Source organism: Rhinopithecus bieti, unplaced genomic scaffold, assembly GCF_001698545.2.
Source record: "Rhinopithecus bieti isolate Rb0 unplaced genomic scaffold, ASM169854v2 scaffold_12, whole genome shotgun sequence".
NCBI classification, from domain to species: Eukaryota; Metazoa; Chordata; class Mammalia; order Primates; family Cercopithecidae; genus Rhinopithecus; species Rhinopithecus bieti.
This window is the reverse complement of record NW_016803028.1, coordinates 363,681-388,206: the sequence shown is the minus strand read 5'-3', so window position 1 is coordinate 388,206 and position 24,526 is coordinate 363,681. Positions and strand designations below refer to the sequence as shown.

Genomic DNA, 24,526 nt, shown 5'->3' with positions numbered 1-24,526 from the left:
AAATAAATATGTTCCCGTAAATGAGAGTTCCTGCCTGGAGTGGCAGGTCGGTCCAAACAGCCAAGAAAGCACTGGGGATGAGGCGCCGAGCTTTCGGTTCCTTCTTTTATAGCTCAGTTCTTCAGCAATCAATCATCACTGCCACCCAGCAGCTGAGCCGCGCCTGCCTACGTGCGGCTGCGCATGGGTTAGCAGTAGCAGCCTCCAGAAGCAAATACCTGGAATTTCAATCTAAGTCTGAGGGTCTATTTTTGTGCTCCTCATTTAGTCAAGCAATCAGTTGACCCAGCTTAAAAAGTCTTGCTTACACAGGCTAGTCAGGAATATGCTTTGGTTTCCAAAAATATCTTGTTAAATCATAAGAAAATCCCCACCCTTCTTTGAAACAAGAATTTAAAGGTCATAAACAATGGTTGACATTAGCAAGAAGGACAAAGCACATTCATGCTCCCTGCCTGAGACACCTGAACCCACACTCTCTGATGCTGTTTCTCAAATTTCAGTATCTCACAATGTTTTGTGGTATCCAAGTACTAGTTGATTTTTTTTAATTGACTCACTTTCCTTTATTTAAATACTTTTTTTTTTAAAAAAAGGAAACTTTGTTTCATGACTGTGACAGCAGTCCTACCACTTGCCAAAAACAAGGGGTGACGATAAAGCACATTAACACCAAATATGTTCATCTAACATCTAAGATTATCTCACATAGGTCACAAAGTCTTCTCACAGCCCCATCTGAGTGAACACCAGCAGAGATCTCTAGGGACCAACGCTGGGCCATATTGCTTTGTCATCAGCAATACCCGAATGAACAGCAGCCATTTTAGGCTTTCCATCCAATAGAACAACTAGGAAAGGAAGGTGCCCATCTTTGGAAGTGGCCACCTGGATTTTCAACACCAATTCTAGCCTGTTCATCCTCCCCATCCCAAGTTGCTTTTCTCAGCCCTCCTCCTTGCTCAGGAAGCCATCCCCAGCCCGGAAGTACTTCCACACCAGAAATTAGGTATTGGTGTATGGAGCTGGCAATCACTAGACTAGTCTGTGAGTTCAAAATACAAACTGTAGAAATGGAGCGACACAGAGAAGGTTCGTAATGGAGGGAATCCAGCCATAAATTGGGGCTGGGGTGGGCAGGAGGTGAACTGGATGATCGGGTGTTTTCCAGTCCTGGGTGTCATGGGTTCAATTAAAAGCTGCAGCTACCGAGGGCAAGAGGATAAGCAAGGTTTTAGTGAGTTCTTGAGTTTATCTGGATTCCTTCTAAAGCAGACCCTGCAAGCTTTCCTGTGCAAGTAGTTTATTTGAGAAGAGATCCCAGGAAAGAGGGAAGGAGCAGGAATGGAAAACAGGGAGGAGATGGAGATGATACCAGTGAATGAATGCACTGAACAGCATGTTACCGCTGGGGCAACTAGGGCTCAATCCCAACAGGGGCCCTGAGATACTATGTAAAACACACCTCAGATTCACCCACCAAAGGCAAGGAACGTGGGACATTTATCCTCATAAACTGAAAGTCACTCCTGAATCATTCATTCCCCAGGGCCCATTCCCGAGAATGTCTGCAGGTAGAGAGGCTAAGGAAGCTGTGGGCTTGGCCAGAGCTGCCCAAAGGTGACCCCAACATGGGCCACAGCACCACTCGCTACAGCCTGCTACAGTCTGCTACAGTCAAGCACAAATGCAAATGAATTAAGAAGAAGAAAAAAATCACAGCCTCTGTATGGGAGAAGTAGGTGGGGAATTTGGAAGTGGCCAAAGTCCAAAACTACATGGTAACACTTGATCACACAGAAGGAACTGGCACTCCGTGGCAAGACAAAAACACAACTTTCCCAAATGCGTAATGAACCAGAAAAAGGGGAAGGCCAAAGGAGAAGTGAGAATGCTGGGGGTGTAGTGGAGGAAGACAGAGACCCTCAGAAAAGGTAGATGGTGCTGACAGCTTTCCCAGCTTGATCTTCCCCAGGGGGTCAGACTGAAACCAGAGACAGAAATCAGTTTCTCAGGAAAAGGAAACAGCGTTGGGACGAAGAGCTGCCAAAGCACCAGCAGCAATGAAATATTGGGAGAAACCTGACTGCATACGCGTAGCCCTTGTACACTCCTCTGTCCCATCATCTCCTTGTCCCCAGTCCTTTCTCTACCCACATGGAAACCAGCCAAGAGAAACTGTCCAAAAGTGATGTCCTCTGATGTTTTAATATTCTCATTCTCCAACACACATCCTCACGTGAGCAAGCACCAAAGATTCCAAAAAGAAGCCCCATGTTTGTTTAAATGTTCTCAGCTGCTCTGTGACTCTGCCATGACCAGCTGGAAGATTTTTCCAGATATGGGACAGTGAGTCCCAAAGGGGTTGAGAACATTCTGGGAGTAGCTGAAGGACTGTACTGGCAGAGCACCCAAGGAGCATTGGGACTGTCTTCTCGTCTCTCCCTTTCCCCCACCTTGTCTCATTTAGTTCCCTCCTGTTATACATGTGTTCACTGTATTAACCTCTAAGCCAACCAGAGGAGAAAGTGAGGGCAGGTTAAGGGAGCGTGGGGCCCAAGGGTAGGGGTAGCTGAGTCCTGCTGGCCTGGGAGCCTGGTCCATTCAGGCCTTGCCAGGCTACTAGGGAGTGGGGAGGAAAGAGGCAGGTGTCCAACCCTGAGGTCTGTGCCTGGTCGTGGGGACTCAGGCACAGGATGGAAGGCTGCAGTTTGCCTTCAGGTGGGGCCCCAGAGAGCCCAGGTCTTGAGGGTAAGCAGGGGACTGGCAGGCCCTGCTGTCCCAGGAGACCTGTGGTCTGGAGAGAAGAAAGAGTTTAGAGCCTGGCTGAAAATCTGGGGCTCCAAGGGCTAGATGTGGGAGGACAAGGCAGCTGGTCGTTAGCTGCACTGGAAGGAACAAGTGGCATCACACTTGGCTGGGCAGCCCAAGCTGGGTGGGGACTGCAGGCTGCTGAGGTCATGGGCAGAAGGGACTAAGCAGAAAGGTTTGCATTGGGAAGGGAGGCAGTGGGCACCATGGTGGCGAGGCAGGCAGGAGGGTAGAAGGGCCCCAGGCTGCTCCATCCAGATGCCTAGATCTGGGCAAGGCTGCTCAAGCTTCGCTCAGACTTGGCTACTAATAGCAGGGCACCTCTGGGCCAGCGTGAGGCCCACTTGCCAGGGCAGCAGGAAAGGCAAAGTGCAGGGACCGCTGCATGCACAACAATCCACGGGAATCCACCTCTAAGGATGACAGCAGCCACAGGCATGTATCCCTTATTTATAAGGGCCTTTCACCTTCACCATCTCATGTGACTCTCCCAACCTTGATGGGAGGGGGTGGGCACTGGTTCTGTGCCCAGAAGCGTTAAGTGGATCCCTCAGAAATCACAAGCCATTAAGTGGCACAGCCAAGAGTCTTTCAAACCCCAAACCCTGGGCTCTTTCCCAAATCTAACAAGAGACTAATTTCATCAGGACACAGAAGGCAGGGGCTGATGACCACGGGTGGCAGCTCAATAGCTGTTTGTTAATGGACTGAGTAAAAGGCCAGAAAGATGGCGGCAGGTGGCAGATCTGGGAGGGGGCCGCATCATGGGGTCCAACTATCCCGAGGGAGTGGGGAGGAAGGAGCCCTCACATCAGGAAAGCCCAACCCCCAGGTTTTGGCCATTCACAATGAACTGGCAGCCAGGGAGGGCTACTGAATAAAATCCTCTCAGTCAGAAATGTGATTGGCACCACAGGCTAGGGTTTCTGGCTGACATTTCTAAGCATTTCAAGTAAGGAATTGTAGGGTAGGAAGGGCAGTGCTTGGAAGACTTATTTTGGTGACAGTGAGAATGATTAGAATTTTCGTGAACCTGTCTAGCCTCCTGGTTTCTCTGATGGAAGTTGTGGCAACGGAGATGCTGAGGCAGTCCCTGCACAGGCTCAGGTGATCATGGCACAGCATGGACCTCCAACCAAAAGGAAATTCCCCCAGACCAGGAAACAAAAGTCAGCAAGCAGGAAGAGGAACACACGACACACAGCGGGCCTCCCCCAGAACCTACAGGGGCAAGGAGGCGTGACGGCTGCGCAGAGCCCGCAGAGATGGGGAGACGTCCTGCCCCTGCTTCCGCACAGAGAATGCACTGGAAAGTCCTGTCTGAGCAGGCACTGCCTAGATTCCTCTCCCCAAGGCCTCCTCTAAAGGAAATAAATTAACTGAGGAGAAGGAGGGAAGAGGAGGGAGACTCCCTCTGGATTTTTTTTTAATTGTCTTGCTGTGATTGCCTATTTAAGCCCACCTGGCAGAAGAGGAGTAAAAACACTTCACCCTCGTTAGGGGGCCCTGAGAGAAGGCAAGCTGGGAGCTGAGCAGGCGGTGGGGAGGGGTGCCTGGGGGGCACTGTGTGTGCCTGTGGGGGAGTGATGGGGAGTGGACTTCCCAGGAGAGAGATTGGGAGAGAGGCCGGGGGTCAGGTGAGGGTCACAACCAGTGGGGACAGGGTCCCTGGACGTTCAGCCTTCAGGGAGGCCAAATGCTCAAGCTGTGATAAAGAAATTTAACTGTATAGGGGTATAAAAGGTGATGCTCCCTATTTGTAAAATGGACATAGTAATAGCATCTTCTGCCATAAAGCTTTTGTGAGGAGTAACTGAGATAACACAAGGAGGACACAGCATAGTGCACTTGGAGGGTGACTGCCATCGTGACCAGTGAAAGGCCTATATGTGAAATGATCCCTGTATGAAAAACCTAAAGGCTCATTTATTCCCCCAAAGGAGGAGAAAGGGATACAGTGAGCTGCCTAAATTCCAGAGATTTGCAGCCCGAGCAGAGAGATAAAGGGACTGCTTTATGTGTAGAGACAGGCAGTGTCTACCTGCCTAGGGAGACTGGGCTGGAAGGAGGCTTTAATCCCTTTTCCTGGCCTGCCCTTGCAGAGCTGAAATTCTCATCCATTGGTGGGCTGAACACCTCCAGAAACACACGCATTCACCCATTCCTCCCCAGCAGGGTCTGTTTCTCCAGGAGAGAACAGGGACTTGGGTGATGGGATTGGGGCCAAAATGCTTTGGGTGTCAATTTTTCTGTGTGTTCAGCCATCAGGCGAGATTCTGGGTGAGGGAGGTGAGTGGCCACAGGGTAGCAGGAAGGTCCTGGGCACCTGGGGAGGTTCCAGTGAATAATCCTCTCACCGAAGGCAGGAAGTCTGGAAGGAGTCTCGGAGGAAGGTGGGCTCTGGAACACAGGAAGGATCTGAAAACTCCTGAGGAAACCTCAGTAGTAAATGCCTCCTTTCTCAAAGCCAATATTCCATGAGAGGTAGAGGTCAAGCGTCAGGACTACGAGTCTGTACCCCAGTAATAGCAGCTCATACTCATGAGTCAAACAGTGCTGAGTGCTTTAAATGTACATCTTTAACCTTTCCATGAGAAACTATTGTTCTATCCCTATTTCACAGAGTGAGAAACTGAGGCATGGAAGGCAGGCTAGAATGTAAACAGATGCTAGATTCTTGAGCACCATGCTCCCCACCTCTCCGTCACTCCTGCCCTTTCTCCTGGGGGCCTCTGCCTGGCCTGGCCCTCGCCCTCCCAGTCCTGGACTTAGAGAAGGACTCCAGTGAGGTCCATCTTCCCGCCCAGGATTCAGAGCACACACATCCAGCCCAACCTCCATGAGAAGATGGAGGTTTCTGGACTAAGACCTGGGTGTTCATGAGGAGGACACACTGGGCTTAAATGCATGTTCAGCTACTCCATGAGGGCAGCAGGCATCTGCCTCAAACAGCGAAAAATCACACAAAGAGCTCTACTTCAGTGCATAGTAAGAAGGCTCAATGCCTTGATTAAATAGTCTTACTATATCACAGCACTGAGGCAGCTCCAATATCTCCCTCTAAGTCAACTTTGCAAATAAGCCCCTGGAATTAACCATCCCATAATTTTCTTCTCAAGAAGTTCTGATGTAACAAAAGAAATTGTTTCTCCTTGTTTTCCCTTCTTAAAGCATCACCTGTTCATTATCACCTGTAAGAGGCTAATTTCAAGAATTAGTAAATAAATGATAATAACACTATTAACCAGGGAGATCAGCCAGAAAGGCCTAAACAGAAAGCCCTCCTAAGCCCTGGGGGTCTTCTGTCAGTCTTCATACTTGTTTGCCTTCCAAAGGCTAGAAGGGGCCACATGGCTCATGCAAGTACCTTGCTCTCAGGAAATGACTGGATGCTAGATTTCCTGGAGAAAGGGGGAAGTATGGATGGTTGATTTCTGGAAGAAAGTAGAGAAAAAGGAAATACAGAGAAACGGAGGGAAACTTTGCTCCCTGTAAATCTTGTTAAGGGCCTCAGTAAATCTTATTAGTCTATCACACAGGAAAGACCAAGCAGAGAGGCGTGAAGGGATGGTGGGTAAGTCCACCTGGATTCATACGCCCAAACTGCCTGTTTCCAGACTGGGCAACAGATTTCCCCTCTAAACCCCGGTTTGCTCAGCTGTAAAATGTCTTGCTTTAGGCAGGTATTTTAACAAGTGGTGTGTAGGTTTTCATTGGTGCCTGGCAGGCTGACACTTCCTGTGTGAAAGCTGGATAATTCAAGGGCAATTTCGAGAGCACAGGAGATAAAAGAACTCACAGTCTAGAATCCACTTCAAACGCGACATTTTGGAGCAAACTGTAAGTCAATTTCATGTGGTTCTGTACTCCCCAGAAGTCACAACTTCAGTAAGTAAACAGTCAGGTGGCACAGATAACTGCTTGATAAAGTGTCTCCTGTTTGATGGACTGCTGTCTCTACACTCTAATTCCATTCCTTTTTCTCTGAGATACCATGGGGATTAATGAAAAGCTGTTAACTGCTCTTTAAGCGGGTCAAAACTCCCAGTGCTGACATACTTACTCCCTGAGAGTGGCTCTTCATGCACCTCCAAGGGGTCGCTCTCCAGTCCATCCAGTGTCTTGCTCACCCCCCGTGGTGAAAGTTCTCCACCATCTGCCTCTCCGGAGGGTGAGCTGGGCTGCTCAGCGATGGGCACCTCCCCTCTGGGGCCTGAGCTGGGCTCTGGGCTTTGGTTTCCCCCAGCCAGAGCACCGCACATGTCCCCAGTCCCCGGCTTCTCATTCTCCAGTGACGCGTGATCCCCACGTGCGGTTTTTGCATCTCTGGCATCCTCAGTGCTGTTGGCAGTAGACACCGGAGCGCTGCTGCCTGCTGAATTCACAGGGGAATGGTACTGAGGTATAACACCAACGAATTTCAGGCCCTGGCTTGCAGCCTCCTGGATCTGTGAGGCAAACAAAAGGAAGGGAACCAAGTGAATGGAATGGTCTATCAGAGGGACATGTGCAGCGTGCAAAGCGCCTCTCCGAGGCCTGCGAGGCTATTTCAGGGGCACGGGAAGACTTCCAAGCTGGCAGGAGCCCCATGTCCTCAGGGGCACCCGCCCCCACACCCTAGTCTGAAGAAGATAGTTTTGTTTGTTTGTTTAACTATGTTGTCTGATGGATAGATAAAGCATTTGGCTTTGAAGGGTTGAAATCACACTTTGAAACACTGCATTAGTCCTTATTAACATTTTTTTAAAGAGACTGGAAAAAGTTCTAAACAAAGAGTTTGAAAGAGGAAGTTCGTTTTGTTAAGAGTTTGGTTTTTTTTATTGTTGTTGTTACTTTTTTTCAGATGAATCACTGACTTCCTGCTCATCAGACTACTGTATAACTACAGCTTGTCTATATAACCATATACAAATAACAGATGGCATTTTATGGCCCAAAGAGCTTCCTTTTTGGACAATAGTTTTGGCAGAGAAGGGCAGAGGTGGGAAAATCACCCCTGTGCCAAGGCTGTGTGCACATCCTCCCCGAGATGTACCATCTGATGGACACCTTGCTCCCTGGTGCTCTCAGGCTTAGGGAAGGTCAAAGGAACCCACAGATCATGCCCAGCCTACAGACTGACTCTTGACTCTCCAAGTCCTGGTCCACACCATCCAGCAGCGAGGTGATGGTTCCTTCTCACTCCCTGTACCAACGGGATGGGGGATGAACACCCACCAGGAGTACCGAGGTACTTGAACTCTCCCTTTCCCTAAAAAATAGCCCAAGGCAACTGGATTGAGTATAAGTCATAAGTTTGAAAGAAAAATGGAAAATAATAACCTAATAAAATAAAGCAAGAGCCAGCTAAAGCCAGAAGGTAGACTTTAGGGGACTTTCCAGGCAAGGATGCTTAAGTCATTTTACAAATAAATAAGGCGGTGCAGACCTCAGCGCTAAGTCTTAGTCACCAAGCCCTAAGCAGATGACCTCAGAAAATCTTGAGGCCTCTGCAGTGATAATCTACCCTCATTTGAGAGTCAGCTTTGCCAGCATGGAGCTATTCTCTCTGAAGGAGAAGCAGTCCTGACAGCTCTCCTCGGAAGAACCACCCTGACATTAAATGGAAAGTCATTTTTGTTCCACACTGCACAACCTGGAAAACTGCAGTTGCAAATGCGCAGTCCGGTCTTTCTTTAAATCCTAGCCTGTGCTAGACATAAAATAACAATAGTAGTAATTACTGTCTATGGTATAGACCTACTATGTCTAGACATTGAGCTAGGCGTTTTACATAAGTTAAAACAACAAACCGTTTCATCCTTCAGTGAGGCTGCCTGGTATCACTGTCTCCATTTCAGATGAGGATACTGGGGCCCAGAGACATTAAAGTCATAAAACAAGCAGTGAGTGCAAAGCCGGAGTGCAAAACCAGGTCTGGACTGGGCCAAAGTTCATTCTTTTAATCACAAGACTTGTGGACACATGTCAAGGCATCAACTACATACATGTCTACAGGCATGTATGTGTCCACTCATATACTCAGAGTTGGCTCAATACACTCTTCAAAAGTTAAAAAACAAAACAAAAAAATCTTAAAGCCATTCATTCCATTCTGAAAATTTCTTTTTTCCCCTCATTAATCTATGATATCCACCTATTTTAAAAATCATTCTATAAAGCTCCTAAAAGAAGGCACAGCAACACAAATTTTAAAAGAAAATAGCGGGAAAATAATTATACCAAAGAACTTTGGAGGCTGAAGAAAGCCACCGTATGCAAAGCATACTTCTGAGCTTTCTGGCAACATATGCCAAAAGAGAAAGGCAATGGATTTTACGGCCCTCGAATGAAAGAGGAGACACCTGCACTAGCTTCTGCTACTACTCTCTTACTGCAGAGGAAACAACTATGACTACTGAAACATTTTAATAACTGCTTCCATGGAGGGCTCAACCATAGGCCAGTCTCAACCAGAGTCATGGAAATAGCATGAAGTTTAAAGGCTTTTGGAAAGGCCTGACGTGGAGCCCCAGATATGTGACTCACTGTCTTGGGGAACCAGACTAGATTATATAAACTTTCTGTGCCTCAGTTTTCTCATGTATAAAATGAGTGAAAACACACTTATTTTTCAGTTGCACTGAAGCTTAGTTTAGACATTATATATGGCAAGTTCGCCAAAGGATGGGGCACAAAGACAGTATCTCTAACCTCTCTCCTTATCAGTCCTCGGCTTCTGCAGCCCTGCAGAGACTGCTGTCATCTAGAGTGAAGGGCAAGGACTCCAGACACAGGACATTATCCCAGCTCTCCCCTTTCTCACTGGGACTGGAGGAATTGAAGAGGCTTGGACACAGACATCTGCCCTTCTCCCACTACAAACCAGACAACCATATTCCTTTGCCACATTGTACTGCAAATTTATCCTCTAGGTCAGGGGTTCTCAAAGTGTGGTCCCCAGACCAGAGCATCAGCATCTCCTGGAAACCTGTTGGAAATGCAAATTCTCAGGCCCCACCACAGACCTATTCAGTCAGAAACTCTGAGGGTGGGATCCAGCAATCTGTGTCTTAAGAAGTCCTCCAAGTGATTCCAATGCAGCCTGATGTTTGAGAATCACTGCTCTAGAATACACATTTCATGAGGGCCGGGGTATTTTGCACTGCTGCATCCCCAGTAATAGAATGATGTCTGACGTATAGCAGGTCCTCAAGAAATATCTGTTGAATGAATGATTCTCTCCTGAAATGAGCTCCTTGAAGGTATGGATGGAGACATTAATTTTTCAGCTGTAGGATTCAACAAATAGTTATTAAGCCCCTACACTGGCGCAGACCAACATGGTGCTTAGGTACTAGGAATGTAAAATAGGATCCCCAATCCTCAAGAAGATTTGGCCAATTATTGTGAACAGACTTTAAAAATAATTACAATTATCATGGAACAATTAATGCTTATAATGATATGTAAAAAGTCAAGATTCTAAACTTGATAGACTTTATTATGACAACTGTGTAATACACATACATAAACTATGCATAAAAACAGTCATCAAAATGAAAACAGCACTGTATTTGGGGAGTGGGGCTATGAGTGATTTTTTCTATTACTGTGTAATTTTCAAATTTACCTAAGGGGCATGAATGTTACTTTTAGAATTGAAAAAGTAAATACTGTAAAAATTCCTCATGGAGGATAATATAGTAATGGATGTGAAGATGTAGAAATGACAGTGACAATGGTGATTATTTCTGCCTGAAGGGGAGGTTGAGAAAAGTCTCTCAGAGTAGATCAGCGATGTAACAAATGACATGGTGTAACACAAAAGGAAGAGTAAGAAATGCGGCGGAACTGGAGCATGTATGTCTCACCTTAAAGTATTCAAATCCAATTTTTTTTCCAAAATGCCATGCTAGACAAAACCTATTTGGGATCTACTCTGCAGAAGGCTTTGAAGCATGAATAAGAGTTCACCAGATATGGAAAGGGAAAGGAGAGGGCAATCCATGTAAAGGCAAGGAAGGATCATGATGGGCAAAAGCTTGACAGTATGCAACAGCCTGGTGTGTTGAGGAAATTTCTAGAAATATTTCTGGAACATGACATGAGAAATCAAGAGGAGCCCCAGAAATGAGGCTTGACTACACATAGCAAGAACTGGATCACATATGGCCTTGGATCCATGCCCACAAAGGCTCTGAGTTCACCCTGCAGGCCAGCATATCCGACTCTCCCCCGCCAGTCATAACCTCAAGAGCAGAGGAGAGTGGGAGTCTGAGGAAAACTGCAAGATTTCTTCGAAGGCTCATCTTTTACCTTCAACTTCAGTGCAAATTTTGTATCTTATACCATAGTGCTGCCTAGGATCCAAACTGTAAAACATCAAAGTTAAATGCTGCCTTTATCCTATGCGTTCCAGGGAAATTCACACCCCCAAGAAGAGGAAGCATATTTGTAGCTCTGCTTATTTCTTTCAAATAGATTCCTGGAAGTGGAATTAATGACTGAAGGGTTATTAGCTTTTCAAAGGCTTGGTAGAGGCTGTCAAATTGTTTACCAGGAAGGGTGAGTAGTCCTTTTTAACTAGACGACCACCTTTAGATTTTATGAAGATCAGTATTTGGCTGGACCTAGGGGCCACAACTCTTATGGTTCTGTCTTATCCTAGTATAGACTCTTTTCCTCTTTTTCAGAAAGTCATTTGACTGTGTACTTATGGCTAAATTAAATCCTGCTTCTCATTCTTGCATTAATAAACTTCACTGAGCCAGTCTCACGTTCATCATGGTGGTGGGCATGCGATGTATTCATCAGGGTTCATCCCCGGCTACCAGCTCTCCTCCACTCTACACTCCCCTTGGTGACTTCCTCCACTCACATGGGTTTAGCTACAAATCAGATGTTCATTATTCCTAAGTGTGAACCCCTAGCCCTGGTTTTCCTTGGAAGATCAGACCTACACAGCAGACAATCACAGCTGACGGGTCCACTGTCAATCTGGTCTCTCCAGCTGGAATCACAGTATCTTCTTCCCTGTTTCTAATCCTGTGTATCTGTTCACCACACCCTACCACAGTTGTCCCCCAATGTTTCTGGAATTACTTCCTCATTCTCCGTAAAGTGACCTTCCAAGGTCTTCATGAGCATGGAACCAAATCAACATGGAAGAGGAGATCATGAGGAGCCAGGTCACCTCAGCCACAGAGCTCCCCACAGACTCTCACGCATGCCCACAACATCTCTAACAACAGCGATTACAGGAAACAGCAACTATTAACATTGCACAACTCTTCTACAAAGAACTTTCACATGTATTCCCTTAGGCCTCAAAATCATACCTGACAGAAGAGGAAACTGCTTAAGACATTCTGTGACTGGTCAAACCTCACAGAGCTACCCAAAGCCATGCCTGGCTTTCACTCGGAGTATCCTAAGCCCAACCTGATACCACTTCAATGATACACGTCAGCCTCTCACGTAGGACCTGGAATGATACCCTTCTTTCCACTTCATATAATCTCACCTGTGCCAAGATGCCCAGGTGGATGCCTGTTTAAACTGAAATACACCCTGACCCACCTTCTTCTCATTTCTGCTGCCTGTAAGAACCCACCTGCCCCAAATACTTAAAGGAGTAACAATTTCTGGTTTAGGCACTGAAAATTAAATGGCTGTTCTGATTAATCCACAGCTTCACTCAGTTGCTCTATAATAAGTAAGGACAAGGTCCACTGTAACTGTAATCAGGAATCATGATGTGAAAAATATTTCTTTTAAAAAGATTTAGTTATATAAGAAGTCACAACTCATTGCAAAAAAAAATCTTTGGTTATATATTTGAGGAATCATTTTTATTAAAAACAACAATATGACATTAGATTTCTAGGATGCATTGTCTGTTTCTACGTCCAAAATGAATACCATGTTGCTAAGGATGAGTGCGATATACTCTATGTGCATGCGAATATACGTATTTGTGCTTTAGCGTACGTGTGTCAATTGGGGTGAGAAATCAGAAAGAAGTGAGACACAGGTTGGATTTAGTAAAAATGAAGGCTATATGGAACATAGGAAAAGGAAGAGAAAAGCCTCCTGCCCACAGGTCAATAGGGATTGGAGTGCCCACAGTCTGTAGTAGAGAGTGTGGGGAAAGAGTCAGAGACACTTCCAAGACTCTTTTGTCTGACTCTAAAGAGGATGGTGTCACAGTTAGTTTTGTGTCCACTTGACTGAACTATGGTGAACAGTCATTTGGTAAAACACTAGTCTAGATGTTGCTGTAAAGGTATTTTTTAAATGTGTGATGAACATTTACAATCAGTTGACTTTGGGTAAAGTGAATTCCTCCATTATTTGGTGGGTCTCATCTAATCAGGTGAAGGCTTTAAGAACAAAGACTGAGATTTTCCAAAGGAAAAAAATTCTGCCTCTGGACTGCAACATAGAAATTCTCCCTGGCTTTTCCCCCTTCAAACTCAAGACTGCAACACCAGTCCTTACCTGAATGTCCAGTCTGCCGGACTGCTCTGCAGATGTCAGACTTCTTGGCCCCCACAATCACATGAGCCAATTCCTTAAAATAATCGATTTTCTCTCTCCCCACCAGGAGGTAGGGGGAAATAAGATAGCATAGGGCAAGTTGATGGAGATCTCTAAATCTCAACCTGACTAGGCATGAAATAAAAGATGGGTACAGGCTCCCAAATGACAGCAAGCCCCAAAAAGAAACAAGACTAGGACTTCATCTGGTATTGATTCCAGGTCCCACATGAGAGGCTGAAGTGTGGGTAGGAAGGCTTTCAGCCATCACTGTTGCCCAGGTAAAGGAAATTTCCCCCACTGTGTTTTGAGGAGAACTGCTACACACCAGGTAAGGGAGGTTATATCTATAACTGATGGATTTATTTTCTACAAGTTATATAATAAACTTAATGAAATGCCTGTAACTAATGAGCTGATTAATGCTGGGAATCAGAAACTTACTGCTAAAAAAAAATAGAGAGCTGTGCTGTCCAGTATCGTAGCCACTAGCCACATGTGGTTATTTAAATTTCAATTAATTCAAATAAAATAAAATTTAAATATTCCTCTCCTTAGTCACATGAGTCACACTTCAAGCGCCCACCAGCCACTTGTGGCTAGTGATGACCCCATGGGCAGTGCAGGTGTAGAACATATCCATCATCATAGAAAGTTCTATTGGGTAGCTCTGCTATAGAGCATAGTAAATCACATAAAATACTGAATAATAGTGTTTTTGACAGTGATTTCTGAGGCATATAAGATGGAGTAAATCCTAGACTCACATCCCACATACTTATATACCCTAGATCAGACCACTGCCCACTCCGGCCCTCCCTCACAACTCATACGCCACCGATCCGTGACAACATACACAGCACACGCAGGGAGCCCACAGCAGAGGCATGCCCTAGATGTCAAGAACAGGCACAAAAATGCCGTCCTGGGTTGCAGTTACACGTGAGTCTTTACAGTGAATATCTTATCAGACACACACAACCCTTCCCATCTTGTCACCTACACTCTTGTACAACTTTCTGAAAAGGGAGGCTTAAAAATAACATGGGTTTGAGCTCACATCTGAAGCTGCCTTTAGTTTTGACATGTTAACACTTAGCTGCAGAAACGGGAAGCTTTGCCAGGCACTGCTGGATGTTTAGCTCCGTTTTGGGGCCACAAGGAAAGATCATGTAAACTTTCTGCTGTTGTGGTTTTCTCTTTTAGCAACTGAGAGGTCTTAGAATCCGCCCTTGGACAAAGGGTTTGAAGACTTAAAAGCTTTGGACTTGGCTCTGCTACTCAGTAGTTATATTATTGGTCAAATCAGTTGATTTATTTTAGCTTCAGTTTCTTCATCTATAAAACGGAGATACTAATATTCATTTATTCATTCCGTAACTACTTACTGAATACCAATTGTATGCTGGGCACTAGGTTCTGGGCAAACAGCAGTGAGTTAAACAGGCATCCCTCTTGAATTTAATATTAAACAGGCACTATTCCCTCTTGAATTTAATGTGTGTTGGTCTTACTCAAGGGGTAACTGAGGGACTCTGAAGAGTTTTATTCCATCCTTCTTGAACTGTTTGTACTCAAGTTTGAGGAACCACAGCTTGTTCTCAGATCCCTGGAAGGGCTGAGTTGAGGAGAAGCGGTATCCATTAATTCTCCTCTGCTACTAGGGGTGAGTAGAGGGAAGCTTGAGAAATACCGTAAGAACTCAGCAAACTGTAATCTCCTGAAAAAAACAAAAAGAAAGAGGTGGAACACAGCCTTCTAGTAGAAGCAGAGAACAGATTCATCCTTTGGTAGCTCAGTTCAGGACAGGGATTTCTGATCAAAGGATCATCTGACTACATTATCTATGTTAATGGACTCGGTTCTTTCACTGAGACTGTGCCTATATCATCATTCATGGCAAATGAAGTGCATGGGAGTTAGGGATTGGTAGGACTGAGAGGTGTCAGTAAAGCCCCATCCCCCACAGATCTTCAGATGGCTTTTAGTGCTCCCCGAAACCCAATCCACCAGGAGGCTCCAATCCAGTGTCAAAACTCTAAGTCACAGATACAGATGGGAAGTGAACAAGGAAGGTCCTGCCTGTGAGGAACAACTCAATGGTCTCTCCAAGAACAGTTAAGTGGTCAGCACAGTGGGACCAGAGCTGGACTTAGGAAGACCTGGAACCAGTGTCTCAGCACTGTCAGCACACTTGCTCTAAGTTTCATTCCTACTTTTATCTGTTGGCATCATTCTTCTTTCTTATCTAGGACTAATTTTTTCTATGTAGCAGAAAATATGTCTATTGCCACCTTCTGAGTTTTCCTGCTAACAGCTTAATCACTGGAGGTAGAATGTCTAAACTTCCTGGTTGCCCAAAGCAAAAGATCCCAGGGAAGGGCTCTGATTGGCCCAGCTTAGGTCAGATGTCCACTTCTGGGCCAACTGACTTTGACCAGGGTACATGGTGGCTCCCTTGGAAACCATCTAATTGGATTGCAGGAACAAAGAAGCTCTCTAAAGAAGAATTTCAGGGCAGACAAAATAAATATTTAAATATCTATCATTCATATATATATATATATATCACCTGGTATGAAATAAAATGTGAAATTTGCTTATGACTCACACATACTAAAATGAAGAAGAGCATATAAGGCAACTGATATTTATGTCAAACAAAACTATGCAAGTAAGTCCACATCTGTTTTAGTCAAAATGTTTTAGTCAAAATTTCGGTATCAGTGCTCTAGGTTATTTGTATGCATAGACACAGCATTCTTCTACTTTACAGAGGATATCTTTGCATATCTCCTTCCAGTCTGCTCAACATTGTTTACTAAGAACACTTTTTTGAATCACCAAGCCAACCCCAGCCATTCCACTGCACAGAGTAGTTTGTCATAGTAGATGCATGCCCTGACCAGGAGGGCACAGTCAAAGAGTCAACATGCTGGAGTAGTCAGGAGTTACCTCTGGCAGATTTTCCTTGGCCCAGAACATCCCAGTCTCCCTCAGTGTATGCCCATCAGCAGAATTCAACATACATGTGGTTGTCTGCACTCAGAACAGGATTCTGGAGCAAAGATGACCTTGGCCATGAGACCTTGGCCCTTGGTCCTACTGTCATCATCCAAGTAGGACCACTAAGGAAAAGAACTGGCAGGAGAATCTGCTGCCCCCCTCCAAGGCTGCAAGACCCCCAGGTTTCCATTAAATACTGCTGCACACCCACAAGGAAATTGATAAATCAAACCTCAAAACATTATGTTAGCAAAGCATTTAAAGAGACTTTCGTCATAGTCCCGTGGGAGTCAAAGAATGCATGCCAGACTTCCCAGTCTGTTAGTTCTGTGGCTGCCAAAATCCATGATTGGTAACCATGGATTTAACCTTACCTGCAGGTAAAATCTGTGCATGCGGAAATGGTTTGGGAGAAGGATTCCTATGAGAAACAGGGCTAGCAAAAGTAAAGAGGCGAGAAAGCCTCAGAAGTTATGCAGGGAAGAGGAAATGTTCAGTGTGCTTGAGCTGAAAATCCGTAATTACAATGTACTGAGAGCTTATCGTATGCCCAACGCTGTTTTAAAGGCTATACGTGGATTAACTCATTTAATCCTTATAATAATAACAATAGGTATTATTTTTCATCCCTGTCTTACAGATTTGAGAACTGAGGCACAGAGATGTTGGGCAACTTCCCGAAGGTCAGACAACTAGTAAAGGGCAAGTAGGATTCAAACCTAGGCAGCTGGCTCCAGAGCCCACATTGCCACCTGTTACACTGCTCAGCACCGTATTCACAATGTTCCTCCACTCTAAGCTGTACTGGGAAATACCAGGACTAGATTGCAGAGTCTTGCATCTTTAGAGTCTGCACTTTTTATTCTGAAGGCAATGAGATGCCATCATGACTTCTGAGCAAAGTGACATGATCAGGCCTGTCCTCAGGAAAATAATCTGCCCACAGGATGTGGTATGGATTGAGGTGGGGGTTGGTAACAGAGCAAGGAGACAGGAGGCAAAGGATATGGCTGGGGCCCGGAAGTAACTGCAGAGCTCATGGGAAAGGTCATAAGAGCCTACACTTGCTATGGGAAAGGATGTGAGAAGTCCATGGGAGACGAAAAGTAGAGGCAGCATTCTGTGATACACCACGGGATGCTGATTTGTCAAACAACTGAAGCAAAAAGTGAAATAATAATCACGCTCAGATGACAGGCATGAACTTGGACTGTCTGAACAAGCTGGGACGTATGGTCATCTAGTTCCACGTGACCAGCAGTGAAGACCCAGAAAGCTGCTTTAAGAGGCATGCAAATGACTGTTCCTTCTCCTCCTTCCTTGTCCAGCACATGACCCACTGCTTCCATCACTCTCCTGCTATTATATCCTTGGCTTTCTCTGTCTGACACATCCCACAAACGTCACATCCATCCAATCCACCCAGGGCTACAGGGAGGAGGGCTCAAGGTCTCCCACCAAGGGTGAGGCCACACGGCCATCCCGCAGTGGCTCCCTTCATCCCTGGTCAGCTGTCTTGTGCTTCCCCAAGGCTTTCTCCCCTCTCCTGGGCACCACCCTCTCCCCACTTTCCCACCATTCTCCAGAGATGACTTAAAGACAAAGTCGAGGTCAGAAGCTGAGAAACCCATACCCATGTCCTCTTCTGGCCCTCCACTCTTTGTCCCCAGCGTCAGTGGGACCTGGTTAAGGCAAAACCCAGGCCATGGAGCTCATGTTTTCTAGTACCCTGGACTGGAAGACCCAACTCTACTTAGGACCACTTCTTGCTTCGATATCCTCAATCAATCAATCAATCAATCTCTCTCTCTCTCTCTCCCCTCTCCTTCTCTCTCTCTCTCTCTCTCCTCCCTCCCCTGCCTCCCTCCCTCTCTCTCCTGGGTCTCACTCAGCATACAACTAAATTCAAGTTATCTTTTTTAAATAAAAGCAAAAGAGGAAAGAATCCAATCAACAACAGAGAAAGTAAGCCTCGTCCACCCACCCCTGCCTCACTGATTCCACCTCCACTCACTCTCTGGCTTCTGCGCTACCTCCCCACGGGCAGCTCCCCACAGCCCTCCTGTGACCTCCATGATGCCAAATTCCACAGGCTTTTCAGCCCTCACCACCCCATCCTCTCTGGCAACTCATGCATTCCCTCCCCCTGGAGACACTGTTCCCTGGCCTCCCTACCACCTTTCTGCTGGGTTTCTTCCTGCATGCTGGCCTGTGTACAGCCCTCACAGCAGCCAGGCTGGTATCTAAAAGATGTGAGCCAGTTAAGGCTGCTCGTTTTAACTCTCCAATAGTGTCCCATTTAGAATAAGATTCCCAACCTGAAGCTGGCCCACAGAGTCCAACAACCCTTGCCCCTGAACTGGGCCTTGCCCACCTCTCAGGCCACATCCCACACTCCTGACACCTTCACAAGCCTTTGTCATTGTTCCCCCACCCTCCCCATCCCCTGCCACCAAAGTTTGTTCCCATCAGGGGGCCTCAGCACTTTGCAGATGCCTCTGTGTTTGCGGTGCTGTTCCCTACATCTCCCTACAACTGGTTTTCCTAGCTGGATGAGAGCTCTATGAGGACAGGCACTTTGTCTATTTTGCCTCCTGCTTTGTCCTCAGCATCTGGAACTGTTCCTGGGACACAGTAAGTACTCCGTGGGCATTTGTTAAAGGAACAAATAGGTACGAGATTAAATTCTCAGTATCTGAGGTTACCCCCAAGTGGAAATGTCTATGAGTCTACAGTTTCAGGAAATATCCATCTGGGACCAATAATGTTTTATCTATATATTCATTTGAAACTCAGAAAACTTGCACATCATTTGCTACTCCTATCATCTTAACAGCGAAGAAACTGAGGCCTAGAGACATTAAGGGGGTTGCAGGTCCACAGATATGTCTCAAGAAGGCATTGCTGTTAAAATGTGCAGTTCCTGGGTTTTCAGTCCATCTCTTAAGAAACCAAGTCAGTCTTCCCCTCAGGAAAAAGAAAAGAGGCAGCAATAAGCGATTTGTTAATATCAGTACTTTTTATCGAGGTAAAAAATGCCTCATAATCAGGCATACTCATGGGCCTCTTTTCACAAAGGCACTAAGATAAGGCAATGTAGGTCCCCCCAAAGAAACAAAAAGACAGCTTTTTGGAGTTGCTGAGGTTGATAACCCTATTTTTATACTTTGATAATATCAGTGACCTTGGAATTACAAGCTTGGGGTTAAGAACTCAAGGGTTAAGACTCCCTGGAACATTCTGGAAAACCAGCTTTAGAGTCTTCATTGAACTCAAATCTCAGCACAACAGTTAAATGAGTGAGTCAAAAGAACGTTTAAGTTTAAAGAATTTAACCAGGAGCAGATGTTTCTCTTCACACCACACTGCTTTAACATCCAGTATTCGTGACATTTTTCCCCCCACCATTCCCTGATTTACATAGGCTTCCAAAGCATTAATGAAATGCACTTTAACAAAATGTTGAGATGGTGCCATTGGGCATCGCTATCCTAGTTTTAACCCTTGGTTAAAAAATACTTTGTGATTCCCATGACTCCAGACCAACAAAAATATAACCGGGTCCTAATGACATTTGAAACTCCCATGGTAAACAAGGCAGTTAAACTAAGTACTTGGGGATGGTTTTCATTACAATGTGCTAAAAAAATGAATGTTTTATTGTTCTTTTGTAAATACCCTGGAGAACCCTGGGATGGTTTTTCTGGAAGATGGAAATGATTTGAGCGAGTTTCAGAGCACATGAAGATATGTGATCTCTTTGAGTAACAAATAGGAGATGGGTTTTGCGGGGTGGGGGGGGAGGGAAGGCGCAGCTTTGCATTAACAGCTAAGGAGAATTATACATTTAAAGATTATCTTCAATGTCCAATAACCCTTATATTCAATACTGAATTTATTTCCACTTCTTGCCTTCATTTTTATTTGTTACGTATTCTCAAAGTTCTCTCCCAATAGAAGAATGAACCAGAAATGAACATAAGCATGTCAGAATTCATGTATGTGGCAGACTGTATTTTCCAAAGATGACCACAACAATATCTCTTGTTCCACATGGTCTGCTGGAACCTTGTCATTCCTCTCTCAAGAGCTAGAACCCATGTCCCCTCTACTTCAACCACTATGGGTCCTTATGACAGCCTCAACCAATGAGTAGGTGAAAAGGACCCTTATGGGACTTCCAAGGTATAGTCATCAAAATTCCATGAACTTCCACCTTCTTCTCTTGGGATGCCTGCTCTTAGAACCTAGCTGCTGTGTTTTGAGGAAGGCTTAGCAGTCTGTGGAGAGGCCTATAGCCAACACCAACTTGCCAGCCATATGAGTGTGCCATCTTGAAAGTAGATCCCCCAGCTACCACCAAACAACCCAGTTGATACCATGTGAAATGGAGATTAGCTGCCTCTGCCAAGTACTGCCCAAGTTGCAGATTTGTGAGCAAAATAAATGACTGCTATTGTTTTAAGCCAATATGTTTTGGGATGGTTTGTTACACAGCAGTAGACATCTTTTAAAATACAGTAATCATCACTAATCCACACCCATAGGAAATACCAGACTGCAATGATTTTGTAAAGTGTAAAATCTACAATCCTTTATAAAAGATGCAGTTAGCAGCACACTCAAATACACAGAAATGTAAACAAGGATAACACAAAAGCTCCCAAGGAGTGAGCCTTCAGAGATCTGCTTTAATAAAGAGGTAAGAGCAATTTGTAATTAGCCTCTCAGTTTGTGATGGTGTATCCAAACTGCTGGAACAAGCAAGTACCCTTGAGGTAAATAAACACTGCCCCTGCAGCGTGGCTTACATTATTAATTGGTTTAGCAAACCTGTAGGCAAACATAGGCTTAGTTCTTGTTTATCACAAGTTACAAATGTGCAGAGCATGAATTAATGATGACGCTTTACTATTCAAACGTGACACAGAATGACGGCCACATTCCCAGGCACCATCAGAGTCAGAAAGGGTCACAGAGACTCCTGTGCTTGAAACTTAAAAAATATATGCATCTGTGTTATTCTTAAGGCATCATAACGAGAAGCTGTCATTGCCCTCTGGGGACTGTCTTAGAAGTTAGTCAGAGTACACACTATATCTCATTCAAAACGGGAAGTCATTGGAAACAAAATTTCTACACCAACTGAATGATGAATAATTCCATCAAAAAACTATTTCCACCAGGAATATATTTAAACATTTTCTTTTAAAGTTTTTCCATCTCTTCAGGTGTTTTCCATCTGACTTCTACTCCCTGTATCCTCCATATGACAACCTTTTTCTCTCTGAAGAATCTTCCCTTCTAACAGCTCCTTTGACTGCTTTTGCTTTTGCCCAATAACATCCCTACCACCCCATCAATACCATCACTATCACCCTTACCAAGACCATCACTAGTACCCCAGTGAATAACACCTCCATCACCCTCATCCCTAACATCCACACTACCCATTTCCCCCCAGCTACCTTTTCAAAACTAGGAATGCTGCTGGCAGGCTAAGATGTAGATTGGGAAGTAATTAATTAGATGGGAAACCTCAGATTAATTCTATTTTCTCATTATTTCTTATGCTAAATTTATAATAATGAATTACTAAAATACTTGAATCTTTTGTCCAACTTACATATCCTGGGTTACTTGTACAGAATACAGTACCACCCCTGTAATGGTAATATGACCTTTTTCTCATTTTTTTAAACACATAAGAAGTCAAAAGTGATCCAACAAATGAATCATTTAAAGTTTAGATTTTTCTCACAACAGATTTTTTCCACTGGAGTGTCAGAAGGCAATGTTTATTTTAACCTTAAGAGGAAAACAAACTTTGTAAAAATAATAGCCCTTATATTGAGCTCCAATTACAGTTGTTAGTTAAGTGGGAGGACAAAAATAGTTACCAATGAATCAACAAACATTGCCATACTGGATGAAGAACAGAGGTACCCAGAAAAATTCACAAAATGAGGGTATATGGCACCAAAACTCAGCAGACCACTATCATAAACCTGAACTAATCAAATAAGGCTCTTTGATAATGAAGGGGAAGTCACTTAAAAGCTGGATTGACCATAGACTCACAGAACATCAGAGCTATAGGCAATCCTAGAGATTATCATTTTAGTGCAAAGGTTTTGTTTTACGAGGAAGAAAGCTAAGAATTTCAGAAAGTGAAATGTCCCACCTAACGGCTGCCTAAGTTATTAGGTAGTGGGTTTCTTTTCACTGGAATCAGGAGAGAATTCTGGAGTTGGGTTTAAAGTTCCAGATTCCTCCTTGAGGAGGCAAGTCAGTTTCAGTAATTGAGTATCTCATCTCCAAGTGCTTTCTCCCTCCCTGCAGTGCCCTCTAGCCATCTTCAGCCCTGCTGACTCCAGTCCTAATGGGATCTGGCTCTTTGAGTGGGAATTCTCCCAAAGGCAGAAAAGGGGAAAACCTTACGTGGGTTGTAATTCTGTCATACTGATTCTCAAAACCCTCAGAAAAGATTCTACATAATCACAAGCAATAAAAATGAAACCTTCCAGTGTCGGGGGAAGATACAGCAGGCAGCCTAACTGCCTGCCAGGATACACTCCATTTTTCAGATGAGACACCCACCCTCACATGCCACGATGTTAGTTCAGATTCCCACACTCATTATCTGTGCTGGATCCCAGACAGGAGGTGTCACTGAGGGGGGATGTTCAGCACCTCTGAACACACAGATGGGGAAGTTCAACCTGTGCTGTAACCAGTCAGCTGCCCCATGTGTTCACTGACGGTGCATAATTAACACTCAAAACATGTTCCAGCTCATAGAAAGTTTACATATATAAGTATATATTACATATATATAAAAGTATATATTACTTATACATAAAAGTTATATGTGTGTATATATGTACACAAGTACATATATATGCATATATGTCTATCATAAATAAAAGTCTGGAAATTTTCCTGGTGATAACAGCAAATTCCATATTTGTAAATTTGTCTGCCGGGACGTATGAAGCATTAACAGGTGATATCCAACCCTCAGAAGTCACTTCCAGGGAGGGTTTTTCAAGTCTCAACCACGCCAAACACTGAAAAAAGCTACTTGGAGTTGCAAGAAAAGAAAATGTGTGAGTCTCCTAACCCTCTGTACTTTATCTTCATTGCATCACCGTTCAAAGCATCTGTTCCCATACACTTCTGAGGCCTGCTGGCCTTGGAAACACACAGGCCCTTGCTCTTTCATTCCATAAACATTCACTGAGCACAGGCTAAATGACCTATTCTGAGCTCAGCATCAAAAAACAAACAAAGACAAGAAACAATGCACACAATAACTAAGTAAAAACAGTAATGTGTCTTAAGAGGTGACAAGAACTGAATTCAGGTAAAAGGAAACTAGAGGAGACTAAAGGGAATCCAAAATACTAGGGTAGGGAGGGACAGGAGGCAAGTTGCTCTTTTAAAGATGGATGGGAAAGTAGGTGCACTAAGGTAACCTGGAACAAAGATTTGAAGGAGGTGAAGGAGTTAGCCAAGCAGATATCTAGGTACAGATGCACCATAGACGTTATGTTCACTGCCAAGAGTGAGACCAATATTCACTAACTACAGCATGACACTCCAATGCACATAAGCTGGAAAGTGAAATACGCCATTTATAAACATTCATACACTATACAGCCTGGATATAACCTAATGATCTCCTGGATTTTACGCCCTAAAATGTTATTTCTCAAAAATGAGAGAATTGCTCTGACATTTATATACTTTCAAGATCTGTCACAATATAAGGACTCTCTCGGTTACTTTATTTTGAACAGCAAGATGCTTATTGGGGAAAACATATTCATCAAAGCTAGTTTGGGACATTTATTGAAGTAAGCTGATGGACTTTTTTGTTTTGAGATGGAGTCTTGCTTTGTCGTCCAGGCTGGAGTGCAGTGGCACAATCTTGGCTCACTGCAAGCTCCGCCTCTCCGCTTCACGCCATTCTCCTGCCTCAGCCTCCTGAGTAGCTGGGACTACAGGCGCCCGCCACCACGGCCGGCTATTTTTTTTGTATTTTTAGTAGATATGGGGTTTCACTGTGTTAGCCAGGATCGTCTTGATCTCCTGACCTCATGATCCGCCCACCTCAGTCTCCCAAAGTGCTGAGATTACAGGCATGAGCCACCCTGCCCTGCTGGACTTTTTTTTAAGGAGGAAA

The 24,526-nt window shown here is 44.7% G+C and overlaps 1 protein-coding gene across 4 annotated transcripts in view; it reads right to left on the bottom strand.

The window, feature by feature from the left end:
• Positions 1-24,526, bottom strand: part of RFTN1 (raftlin, lipid raft linker 1) — a 207,154-nt gene that overhangs the window by 54,746 nt on the left and 127,882 nt on the right. For all 4 annotated transcript variants that reach the window (XM_017880015.1, XM_017879929.1, XM_017879847.1 and 1 more), the window contains exon 5: positions 6,875-7,259. In XM_017880015.1, coding sequence (XP_017735504.1) covers positions 6,875-7,259 — 385 coding nt within the window. The remainder of the gene's footprint in view (positions 1-6,874; positions 7,260-24,526) is intronic.